At 41.1% G+C, this 12821-nt stretch overlaps 1 protein-coding gene across 1 annotated transcript in view; it reads left to right on the forward strand.

Moving 5' to 3' along the window:
* PGM2 (phosphoglucomutase 2) overlaps window positions 1-8932 on the forward strand; it is a 31240-nt gene extending 22308 nt beyond the window's left edge. The window contains exons 14-15 of the mRNA XM_036245095.1: window positions 3990-4123; window positions 8665-8932. Of these exons, the coding sequence (XP_036100988.1) occupies window positions 3990-4123; window positions 8665-8767 (237 nt within the window). The 3' untranslated portion in view covers window positions 8768-8932. The remainder of the gene's footprint in view (window positions 1-3989; window positions 4124-8664) is intronic.
* Window positions 8933-12821: the final 3889 nt, after the last annotated feature.

Genomic DNA, 12821 nt, shown 5'->3' on the forward strand with positions numbered 1-12821 from the left:
GTGTCATTGTGATACTGTGATTTATAATAAGAAATATGTATTTGATCTTCATTCCCTTTTCTGGCACAGAGCTCCTAAATCCCTTAGAATTTCACAAGTGACGAGAGTGTAAAGGTGGCTTTGGGAAAGCACCTAGGAGGGGGCTGGTTGCTAGGAGAACCAACCAGGTGATTAGAGAATCAGAACTTTTAGTCCCACCCTGACCTCCAGGGAGGGGAAGGGGCTGGGGATTGAGTTTAATCACCAGTGGCCAATGATTTAATCAACATGCCCATGTCAATAATGAAGCCTCCATATAAACCCAAAAGCACAGGGTTTGGCCAGCTTCTAGGTTGGTGAACAGGGGGAGAGTCGGGGAGAGTTGCAAGCTTACAGAGCTGTTTTCCCATACCTTCCCTGTGAATCTCCTCCATATGGCTGTCCCTGAGTCGTAGCATTTTACAATAAATTAGTCATCTAGTACGTAATATGTTTCTCTGGGTTGTGTCAGCCGCTCTAGCAAATTATTCAAAGTCAAGGAGGAGATCTTCTGAAACTCGGATCTAGAGCCAGTTAGTCAGAAGCACAGGTGACAGCCTGGACTCTGACTGGCATCTGACATGGGGGCGGGCAGTTTTGCAGGAATCTGAGCCATTAACCTGTGGAATCTGATGCTATCTTAGGTAGATAGTGTCAAAATTCAGTTTAATTGTAGGACACTGAGTGGTGTTGGGAAATTGCTTAGTTGTGTGAGGAACACCTCTCCCCCCAATCTGTAGTTGGAATTGGGCATTGAATCATTTTAATCATATAATTAATTGAAGCTGATTTTAGAGCATTGGGGCATTATTATAAGTAAGCTATCAAAAGTTAAAAAATCATAAGCTAGAGCTAAAAGGGTTCTCATTAGTCATCTCAGCCAACATTGTCATTTAACACACAAGGAAATCAATACTCAGAGGTGCAGGATCTGCCTGAGGCCACACAGATAGTTGGTGGTGGTGGGGGTACACTCTGGGTCTTCTGATTCCAGATCCCACTTGTCCTCTGTCTCAGCAGTTCTCAGTCTTAAACAAGCATCAGAGTCACCTGGCCAGCTGCTTAAAATGCCAAGTGCTGCAGCCCAGCCTCGCTGTTTCTGCCCGAGCAGGTCGGGTGGGGACTAAGAATCTGTCTTTCAAGTACAGCAGAAGAGTATTGTTAACTGTGGTGTGAAGTGGGGAAGGGAAGTAAGAATAGCCTTATGAGATGCTAGACATTTTCTTTGATATTGACTTTTCTGAATATTTTATATTGTCATCAACACACTATATATATATATATATATATATATATATATATATATAAAATTTTTTTTTTTTTTTTATCCTCACCCGAAGACATTTTTGCATTTATCTTCTGATAGAGCGGGAGGGAGAGAGGAAGGAAGACAGAGAAATATTGATGTGAGGGAATCACATCGAGTGGCTGCCACCCACATAACCCAACTGGGGCCGGGAACAAACTGCAATTGAGGTACATGCCCTTAGCGGGAACCAAACCCGGGACTCTCGGGTCCGTGGGCCGACGCTCTAACTGCTGAGCCAAACCAGCCAGGGCTACAATATATTTCTAAAAGATGAAAGTATTGCCTTGGCTGGTTTGGCTCAACGGTTAGAGCGTCGGCCTGCGTTCCAGAGAGACTCGGGTTCGGTTCCCGCTAAGGGCATGTACCTCAATTGCAGTTTGTCCCCGGCCCTGGTTGGTTGTGTGGGTGGCAACCACTCGATGTGTCCCTTTCACGTCGATGTTTCCCTCTCTTTTCCTCTCTCTCCCTCCCACTCTGTCTGAACAAAAAATGGAAAAATGTCCTCAGGTGAGGATAAATAAATAAATATAAAAGATGAATGTATTAAGAGTTACAGTGAAATGTGGCAGTTGCAGCCACTGCCCTGTCATCGTCACGGGTGGACAGCCACAGCCCTCATCGTCATGCGTGGACAGCCTCTGCCCTCTCATCGTCATACGTGGAAAATCACCTTCATTGTCAGTTTTTTCTCCTGGTCTATATGACCAGGTTTCTAAATACCATGCTTATATGGTGATGTCTTGACTTATCAGTGTTAGACCTTACTCATTTTCTGTTATAAAGATAAGGATTTAGTTCTTATATTTCTAGCATTCACCATTCCCCTTTGTCCCCTGACCTCACAGCATTTATACCTTAACTTTGGGTGACAATGATTCTGTGCCTATATTATTATGACAACTGTTGTTTCCTGCTAGTTCAGTAGTGCCCTTTGATTAGATTCCCCTAATTTGTATGAAGAATTCTTTTTCCTATGGTTAATCGTTGCTTTGTTCTTCCTATTGCTTGGATTTCCACGTAACTATCACCAGTTCTTCCCACATCTTTCAAATACCTCTCCAGGGTTTTCACATGGTCCAGTGATTCAGCCAGTCTGTCGGTTCTGTTCTGTTCTGTTTCCAGTGGCCTCCCTCCCGGCCCTCCGTCTGGGGTCTGCTGCTCTCTGGTGTGGGTGCACAACTATCATCTCGGGAGTGTCCTTCACCACTCTCCAGGTTGGGTCCCTTGCTCCTGGACCTCATGACTCCCTCCTTCCTCTAGTAGCTTCCTAAAAAAAGTGAATGGGAGGTAAATTTGAGACATGTAGATCTGAAAATGCCTTATTCTACCCTTGGTCTTTATTGATTCACAGCTTTGAAAACATTGCTCCCTTGGATAGCAGATTAACGTTTGCATGGGGCCCCCATCTGGGGAAGCCTAGCTTTCATCCTGATCTCTTGCCTGAGGGCTGTAAATTGGATTCTGGGGCCCTTTACGCGGTGGAGAGGTCCTGGGGGCATGGGAAGAGGGGTACTAGCATCCTGTGTGGACTCAAGCTTAATCTCTGTTTTCACCAAACCCTGTCCTCCATGGGGCTTGGTGTCCCCAACTCCTGAGCCTTTCTGGCTTAATTACACCAGAGAATAAACCTTCTCCTATGAGCTGCTTGTCTGACTGTGAGGTCAGAGGGTGAGGATCTGAGAGGGTCTTATAGCTACTTTCAAATACTACGTTTGCCTCTCCCCTGCCCTTTGCAGTACCTGGTGCTTCCAGCTAGTGAGCTTGGCCAGAGTTCTGCAGGACACCTGGACTCGGCTCTTGTCTGTCGCCTGCAGGTGCTCAGCTGTCGCCCTGCGTCCCATCGGGCCAATTCTGCTCCTCCATCTGTTTTCTGACTTCCTGAGTTGGCTGGCAACCCCGTCAACTGCTGTTTCCTTTTTTCCTCTTTGCCCTTGTGTTTGTTTTGTTTTCTATACTGTCATTTTAGTGAGACTTTCAAGGCTATCAGCTATGAACACATTTGCCAGAAGCTCTGTTTTTTAAAGTCTGTTTATAGACCTTTTTATCAAGTTAAATAAGGTCTAGTGTTTGTTTTTTATTTTTTTGTAATGCATTAATCTATTTAAATCAATTTCTTGTGAAATAGTGTATTTCAATTTTAGTAAAACCTTAGTAGGCTTTTTGTTAATCCTCATCAGAGAATATTTTTTCCATTGATTTTTTTTCCCTCTTCTTTTTTGGGGGTGGAGGGGCATTGATGTGAGAGAGACACATCGATTGGTTGCCTTCCGCACACGCCCCTACCCGGCCTGGGAATCAAACCTGGAACCTAGGTACTGCAACCCAGGTATATGCCCTTGACTGGGGATCAAACCCACTACCCTCCAGTGGGCAGGCTGATGCTCTAACCACTGAACCATACTGGCCAGGGCAAAACTCGAATAGTTTTAAGGAATAGAACGAAGGAGGTTAAAAGCCTAGTATGCAAAGTTACTTAAAGTTCACCAATTTCCTTATTATTTAGTATGTCATTTATATGGATTACATTTTCAGGTTTTCTCAAAAATCTTCTTTCTGAACCGATATATTTGGCATTTATTTTCTTGCTTATCTAGGGGAAACTTTTAGGCCAGAAGAGTTTCTTTTACTATAGAAATTTAGAACATGTGTAATTCATTCCTAGGTTCTCCCTACTAGTAAAAGCAGCCAGATGATCACCTTTACCTTTGCCAATGGAGGTGTGGCCACCATGCGGACCAGCGGGACAGAGCCCAAGATCAAGTACTATTCGGAGCTGTGCGCCCCGCCCGGAGACTGGTGAGATGTGGACGGCAGCTGCTGTGGTTTTGGTCCCTAACCTTCCTAGTTGGTTCTCTTCCGATGCTAACTAAAACATTTGATCTTCCAATATGTCCTTTAATTAGGAAGCTTGTTTCAGAACCTGCAGCAATATTGTGATACTATTAACAGCTGCTTGAAGCATCCAGGGCCAAGAGTGTTCACTCCTGCCTAATTACTTACTTCTCTCTCACACATACAACGTTTCTTTGTAGGAGGAAATTTCATTCCTAATTTCAGTAACAGTAATGACATTTCCTCCTTCTAGTACTTTTTTGAAGCAAGCACCAATTAGTTTTTCTCTTTTACCAAGTGTCTGATACAATAAATTAAAATCCTCTGCACACACATATAACAAATATTTTGAGCACCTATTTGCATAAGTCTGTGCCGGGTCCCAGGATAAAGAGCTAATGTCAGAAAGAGTCCTTGCCACCATAGCTTTGTGACTATGGGGAGGGTTTGAGTTAAAACAATTTGAACTTTAACAACTGCGGAGTATGTATTTAGCATATGCAGGTGTGAAACTGCATGCCTATTTGACCCACAGTTAACTAGCACTGCTCTAGTTAGAGATTATAGTTAAGAATTGAGGAAAACAAAATTTAAGGTGAAGTCAACTCTGTCCAATAGAATAAAATTTGAGCCATATATACAATTTAAATTTTTCATTTGTGAATAGAAACAGCTGAAGTTAATTTTAATAATATATTTTATTTAACTTAGTATATTTAAATGTCATCATCACAATATATAATCCATAATAAAAATTATTAGAGATATTTCACATTTTTGTCACACCAAGTCTTCAAAATCCATTTAGTATCTTACAACATACCATGTATCTCAATTCAAAGGCCAGATGTTTTTGGAAATACATGATCTGTATTTAGATTTCATAAAATTTACAGTTAAAAAAGTAGAGCTTGCTATTCGTTGTTCCAAACATGCTTAAGTTTTCCAACATCCAAATCAAGTGTCAGTTTTTAAATTTGAATTTCCTCCCGTCAGACTTAAATGAAATTTAAAGATTGGTTTCTTAGTTGCACTGGGCACATTTCAAGTGCTCGGCGGCCATGTGTGGCTGATGGCTACTGTAGTGGACAGCCTGTCGAGGTGGTGGTCACAACCTGTATTCCAAAGCTTTGCTCACAGAAGGGGTTTTCTGGCCTTGTGAATCAAATTTGCACCATGTGGAAATAGAAGCAGAATATCTCTGAGCATCCTTTTTTTTTAAAAAAAAAAAAAAACTTTATTGTTAAAAGTATTATAGATATCCCTCCTTTTTTCCCCCGTTAATACCCTCCTCCTCATTCCTACCCCCCTCCCCCCTCCCCAGCCTTCACTTCCAGCACTGTTATCTGTGACCATTGGTTATGCATATTAGTTCTTTGGTTTATTTCTTCCTGCCCCCCCCCCCCCCCCCCCCCCCCGCCCAGGTTTGTCAGTCTATTCCCTACTTCCATGTCTCTGGATCTATTTTGTTTGTCGGTTTATTTTGTTCACTATATTCCACAAATAGGTGAGAGCAGGCATCTTAAACTAGCAAGCCAATAGTAGATTAAAATGTAGCAAATTGGGAAGGGGGAATTATTGTTACACTTTCCTTAGGCAGGGAAAGTGAGTGCTGATAGCAAAGCAAAAAAGTACTGAAGCAAAACAAAACTAGAAACATGGAAACAAGAACTGAAAATGTCACCACTCGGAGAATTGATCATGACTGAAATAGCATTCCACACCCAGAGGGCCCTGAATCTTCTGAATAAGAACTACGGAACAGCTGTCCAAGTCATGAGTATACTTCTCAAGCTCAAGTTACTAATATATTTATGAAGTCATGGGACGGTAATAGATTTTGTACAGATTCCCATTCAAAACCTTCTTGTGCTTCAAGGGCAAAAACTCAACTATTAAGCAACTTAAACACATAAACCAGCTCATTTTCTGAACGCTTTGCATTACCAGTGTCCGATCGAATATTGTGCAAGTATCAGTGTTTCCATGTGTGCCAAATGACAAGCTAGCTGCCACTGTATCAAGTATGAGTTTCCACTGACTTTTCTGTCATTCTCATGCTCACTTAGCGTTTTTACATTTCTGTGTCTTATCCTTTTAGGGGAAAAATAAGACATTAGGCCAATTTAAAAGGTGTTTTCTATATATATTTGTCTTTTTCTTTTCATTTTCTTGTGAAAATATGCCTAATATTTCATAAAACTTTTCTATATAATAGTAATACTATTTAATGTTTAAGGCTCTGTGGTATTGACATTTTTTCACATAGCTTATTAAGTGAACTTAAATTCAAATACTGGCTTATAAGTTGCTGAAAATACTTTGAAATGTTGTCCTTTTCCTATAGTCATTGAAACGTGGCTTGCTTTCATTAACTGGGACATTAGGCACTTTGTCATCCATGGCTATGCCGTCTGGGCTCAAGCCAGGCACCGGCATACCCGGGGTACATCAGCAGCAAAGCCATGGCTAAGCTTTCCTTGCTTTCTAATAACCTGAAAGGTTATTAATATAGTCGTGTCATGAATTTCATTTACTCACAGAATTTCACAACCTACTAATCCCATAGAATATGAAATCCTTTCCAGTATAAGTCCTGCCTTTTAAAAAACATTTTGGTTGGAATACATGTCTTTAGTTTTAATTTTGGAAAATTCCAAACCTACAGAAATGTTGAAATAATAATGTAGTGAATATTGCATACCCTCGCTTAGACCCGGGTACGAGCTATTCCTGTAAAGAGCTGGATAGTGAATAATTTAGGGTTTACAGGCCCACGTGGTCTCCGTCACAACTGCTCGGCTGTGCCATTGTAGCGAGGAGACAGCCGCGGACGTGAAGGAACGGCTGTGGCTGTGTCCCCTTAAAGCAGGCCTTAAGCCCTGGTTTGCCTCCCCCACCCTGGAATTAGCAATTGCTAACATTTTCTGCTATTTGCTTGCTCTCACCACATACATTCTAATTTTGGTTGGTTGTTTTTTTTCTGAGCCATTTGAAAGTAAGTCACCACTTTTAGTATGCATCCCTGAGAAGAAAGACATTCTCTTACTGTCTAAGGTTTAGATAATAATTACATCAGGGAGGGTTCTAACAGAAGCAAAACCAGTAGGAGCTGTAGATAGATACATAGCTCTATATAGATGGATAGGTATATGTCTATGTCTGAATATAGTAAATTTACTGTAGTTTTAGGTGTATTGCAAAAAAAAACAACACAGTAATTATTAGTTGTGTGCCTTCCTGAGAGTTGTGTTTTCTTCAAAGCACACTGATGTGTGAGTCATATGTACTTATGAAGCATAAATACTTTATATGTTACCAGTGGGGGTAAAAATAATTATAATGACAGCTACATTTATTGAGGTTTTTGGGCCAGGTTCTATGCTAATTACTTTATATAATTTATCTCAATCTGTACAACTCTCTTGAGAAGGTAAAGTCTTTATCTCAATTTCACCAGTGAGGAATCTGGGCCTTCCAGAGGCTACGCCACCTGCCCAGGGGCACAAACTAGTAACCAGTGAGCCAGAGTCCATGCCTGTAGTGAAGGGGATTATTTTAGTTGTACTGCTTAGCTTTCACAGTGTAAAAATGATCTTAAGTTACAAGGATTGCCATTTCCATTAAAATACAGTATATATATATTAGAGATGGTCAAGGATGAAGTAATGAAATTTTGAATTGAAGGATTTAGATTTTTAAGTCAGCTTTTTGGTTTCAAGTTCTTATAGTGACTCACCCTGTGCTGGTGGCCTGACGCTTAATGAGCTGCTGGAATCGTGTCTAATTACAAGTCTGTTTTATCTGTCATCTACCGTCTAACCGTTTACATATGAATGAGTGTTTTCCACATGCTTGAGAACTCGATTTCCTTAGAGGGATCTAGCTCCCTAGATTATTGTTTATATTTCGATCGTGGCCCCTTTGTTCTGGAGGTGGAATATTAAAGATAAACCCTGGGGTGTGAGTTCCTGGCATGTGACTAGCAGGCCCGCTAGGAGGCTCCCCGTCCATTCAGGAAGGCCTTACAGACTCATCTGCCGCTGAGCTGCCAGTAAGTAATTTGAGGGGAAACAGACCAGGAATATTCTCATCCTGGAAGACCTAGGACAGAACAGATGTCGCTTGTAAAGGTTCAGCAGGACTTAATGGCAACTGGAGTCGTGGAAGTTTTCTCTGCACTTTTAGGTACAAACATTGCAGATCTTTTGGGGATGGTAGGTCAAAATATTGTGTTTCTTAACAATTCTTTTTGAGGACTGGAAAGGGGTGATTTTTGTCTCTGGTTGAGACTTTGGGAAAACCATTAGGGAAGATAACGAACAATGTCTCACGAGCTTTTTTCTGTCCATGTCAACAGAGGCTGAAGTCACTGGAGTTCTGTTCTGTCTGATTTAGCCTCCTCTTAAGGTTACAGTTCAGTATTGCTGGGTCAGTGTGGGGAGGATTTAAAATGTGCTTTGGAATAATCCAGTGATCTGGAATTTCCCTCCCTTACTTTGCAGTGATCCTGAGCAGCTGAAGAAAGAACTAAATGAACTAGTCACAGCTATTGAAGAACATTTTTTCCAGCCACAGAAGTATAACCTGCAGGCAAAAGCAGAGTGAAATAGTCCAGCCGTGGGCACAATTACATTTACCTACAAGAAGCTGAGTCTGATTTCTTAAGCATTATTTGTGAGGGCCAGAGTATTTCAACTGTCACTACAAGTATTTTTTATATGTTTTTAATAGACCTACATTCCTCATTGTTTTCTGTTTGATCGTTAACGTAAATAAAGAAAAGATAGGCAAACATAACATACCGACATTCCTATTAAAAGGTTAAGATTTAGCATTATCAGAATTTTTTTTTTAATGAAGATTTAAAAAATATAATGAATATGCTTTAATTACAGTAAATAGCCAATATATGTTTTCTCTATAATTCTTTTTTGGAATAATTGAAATAGCCAGAAAACCTGTACAATTAGTAAATTCTGGGCTGTCATATGTAGGATACCCGCATGTTACATATACAGGCAGACCTCATTTTATTGCGTTTCACTTTATTGAACTTCGCAGGTATTAACATTTTTTACAAACTGAAGGCAAGACCTACCACCAGCAAAAAAGGTTGCGACTCACTTTATTACGGGAGTCTGGAACCGAATTCACATCTCTGTGGTATTCCTGTATGTATACGGGGTGGGAAAAGTAGGCTTACAGTCGTGTTCATAGGGAAAATAATACAAGAATGAACACTGTTTTGCAGACTCACAACTGTAAACCTACTTTTGCCAACCCTGGTATTTCTATTTCTATCAGTTCCTTATTAAGTAAAATAAGTAAACAGATCAGATGTTGTGTTCATGTTTAGGGAAAATACAATTTACAAAAACCTATAAAAAGGAGCAAAAGATATTTTAAAAAGATAAGTTTTGTTTTTAATCCCCACCCAAGGATACTTTTTTCCATTTATCTTCAGATAGAGTGAGAGACAGACAGGAACATCGAGGTGAGAGAGACACATTGTTTGCCTCTCGCAGGCACGACCTGGACCAGGGCCAGGGCCTGAACCACAGCAGAGGTACAGGTACGTGCCCTTGACTGGAATCAAACCCACGATTCTTTGGTCTCCGGGCTGAGGCTCTGCCACTGAGCCAAACTGGCCAGGGCTTTTGTTTTGTTTTTTTTACCTAAACCCTTTTAGTTCTAATAGTACACCATTATACATTGTACACGTGCTAGGAAAAAACAGCTTAACCATCTTTGTTCAGTGCATTAGTGTCCATGTTATCTCTAACTCTTGAATCGAACAGTTGGTTGTTTGAAACTTGCCAAGTCCTTTATTATACAACCTTTGGCTCCAGCACAGTTTAATTCTTGTTCCTGAGGCAGCAAGGATGATAAATAACTATTTACCTGTCTTTGATTTTTTTGACTTGTTCATATGTAATCAAATCTAAAGCCAGATTTTTTATACTAGATTTCTTTTCCAGGTTTATTCATTTAGTCTTACTTTCTGCTCTCCTCATAACTGTTGGCCTTACAGCTTTCCAAAATGACTCCCATTTTGTGAGTTTTGAGTTAGGATCAAGCTGCTCTTTCTATACTTTATGTGATTTTCTATTTTTAAAGCAAATGCTCACTCATTATTATTCTCATTGTTAACCTAAATGGTTATGAACCATTTCAGAATAATGAAAAATTATAATACTGTTGACAATCATTTTTCTAAAGGAAAAAAATGTTTTATATCTTAGTGATACATCGCTGTGCCCTACCAGAACTCTTCAATCTACAGTACCCATTATATTCTATCAGCTGCTTCATTGTAAAAGCTATATTTATTTTTGTGTTTGAATGTTTTCAAGTCTCAAACTATGCTCTGGAAAAAGGAAATGGTAGATCGGTGTCCTCTCTATGGTTTTTGGAGCATGTCAACTGTACCCCATCCCAGAGTTTGTTTTTGAAAATACAGAAGTGATTGAGATCCAGTTCTGCTATAATGGAGTGCGCGGTCTAATTGGAGGGCTAATAAAGACTTGTCATACTTCCAAATTCTGTAATAGACTTATTTAGAAAGTACTCAGAGGTCAGAAGTGTGAGGGAGGGTCTCTGCCCTGAGACAGCCTCACAGAAGACGTGGTGAACACACTGCTTCACCTGTGGAGGTGAGTAGCAGCTGGAGGTGGAGCAGAAAGTCTCCCAGGCACAGAACACAGCATTATCTAAAGTATAGAGGTGCTGGGATGAGTGTGTGCATTTTGGGGGAGATGGTGGTGGGACAACAGAACCCAGCTGTTAACCTCAGGACATATCCCACTTCTCTGCCGCTCACATGAGCAGGTGATCAGTTGAACCTAGAGGAGATTCCCCCAACTCCATTATTTCTCACTTGTGTTTCCAAGAAGCACACTGTGGATGCTCACTAAGTATTTCTTGACTTGTTGTTATGGGATACCAGGTTGCATAATTAGCGGTGCATAAAGCTTGCAGCATAAGACGCCTGGGTTCTAATGTTGGTCTGGGTCTGCAGTAAATCACCTCTGTGACCTGGTCTTTTTCATCTCCATCTCAAATTTTGTTTTCTGTTTGTTTGTTTTTAAGGCCAGTTCTAGATTCACAGCAAAACTGAGAGGAAGGTACAGATATATCCCATATAATTCCTGCCCCCTACACATGGGAGCCTTCTCCATGATCAACATCCCCCACCAGAATGGTGCATTCATTACTGTTGATTAACCTGCACTGACACATCATCACCTAAACTGTAGACAATGAAAAGATCGTTGGTGGCCCAGGATTAGCAGGGAGATAGGAATGCAAAAGTAGAGCACAGAGGATTTTTAGAGCTGTAAAAAAATAAAAATCATTGGTATGATATAATCATGAATGCATGTCATTATACCTTTGTCTAGATCGATAGAATGTACACCACCAAGGATGAGCCCTAAAGTAAACGATTGGCTTTGGTTGATAATTCTGTCATTTTTAAAAAATAGAGATTTTACTCAATGTTCTCCGAGTTCATTTCATGCTGCAGGTCTTTCAATTCCATGGAAATCCAATTGAGAGCACAATCGGCAACAATAAATCATTGGCAATTCTTTTTGATAGAATGCTTAACTAGCCCTTTGAGATGGGGACAAACACTTTGTACCTACAGCAGCCTCGTGTCCATATCCTGCCTTGCAGCTGGAAGGGAGTGGGAACTGCAGCTGGGACGAGCAAGGCAGACCATGTGACCTCCAGATGCCTGGGGACAGGTCTTGCAGGGGAGGAAGGCGGTGATTCAGGGTGAGTGCCGGGCCTGTGCATTCTGAGAGCTCAGCCTGCTGGGGAAGACCTTCCAAACCCAGTGCAGAGCTGACAGCCCATTTTCTCTCGGCGCCTAGAAAGAAATCCTAAGTTCAGTCTGAGAGGCTGACCTGCAGGAGGAAATGCTGGCCAACTGTTTGTTGTTGTCCTCTTTGTGATCTGTGAAATAACAGCTGTTCCACTTTTCTTTAAGAAACACTGAAAGTACCTCTCATTTTTTTATCTCATTGATTTACCTCAAATGTCATGCTATTACGGAAAAGTATTATTTCATTATGTGACGGATCAAATGCACATGTCCTAATTTGGAGGGATTTCGAAAAAAAAAAAAAAAAGGCATCTAACTCATACTTTCTACATCCTAAAAGACCAAATCCTCAGAGCTATTTGTGTGTTTGTTCATATGTTCATTGATTGAACCGTGTTTGAAAATTGCTACGAGCCAGGCACTTTTCGGGGTACTGGTGATAAACGCGCAGTCCTGATCTCAAACTGAGGCTCGCAAGGGAAGTGCACCTGTGCACTGACCATCGCGACAGGGTGGGCTGCAGGGCAGGTGAGGATCCCAGTGGGCAAGCAGTTCTGTAGAGCCCCCTTAGACTTTCCTTCCAGATCTCAAGTTCAAATTCCTAAAGTTTTTGTTTAAAACAGTTTGACTCTGGGAGGCTATTTGCATGACATTTCCCTGCATCGTCCCTTTGTTCCGTTTGTAGGGATTTGGAACAGGCCTCCCCAAAACATGCCGCTTTGGTATGTGAATTTTGAGCTGAAGGTACTCAAGACCCTGCAGGCTTACAAGAAACTCTTCTCCTCTTTCCTCTTCACTACCTAGAAGAAGATGAATTAGGGCCCTTGCCAC

Source organism: Molossus molossus, unplaced genomic scaffold (genome assembly GCF_014108415.1).
Source record: "Molossus molossus isolate mMolMol1 unplaced genomic scaffold, mMolMol1.p scaffold_m16_p_1, whole genome shotgun sequence".
Classification (NCBI taxonomy): Eukaryota; Metazoa; Chordata; class Mammalia; order Chiroptera; family Molossidae; genus Molossus; species Molossus molossus.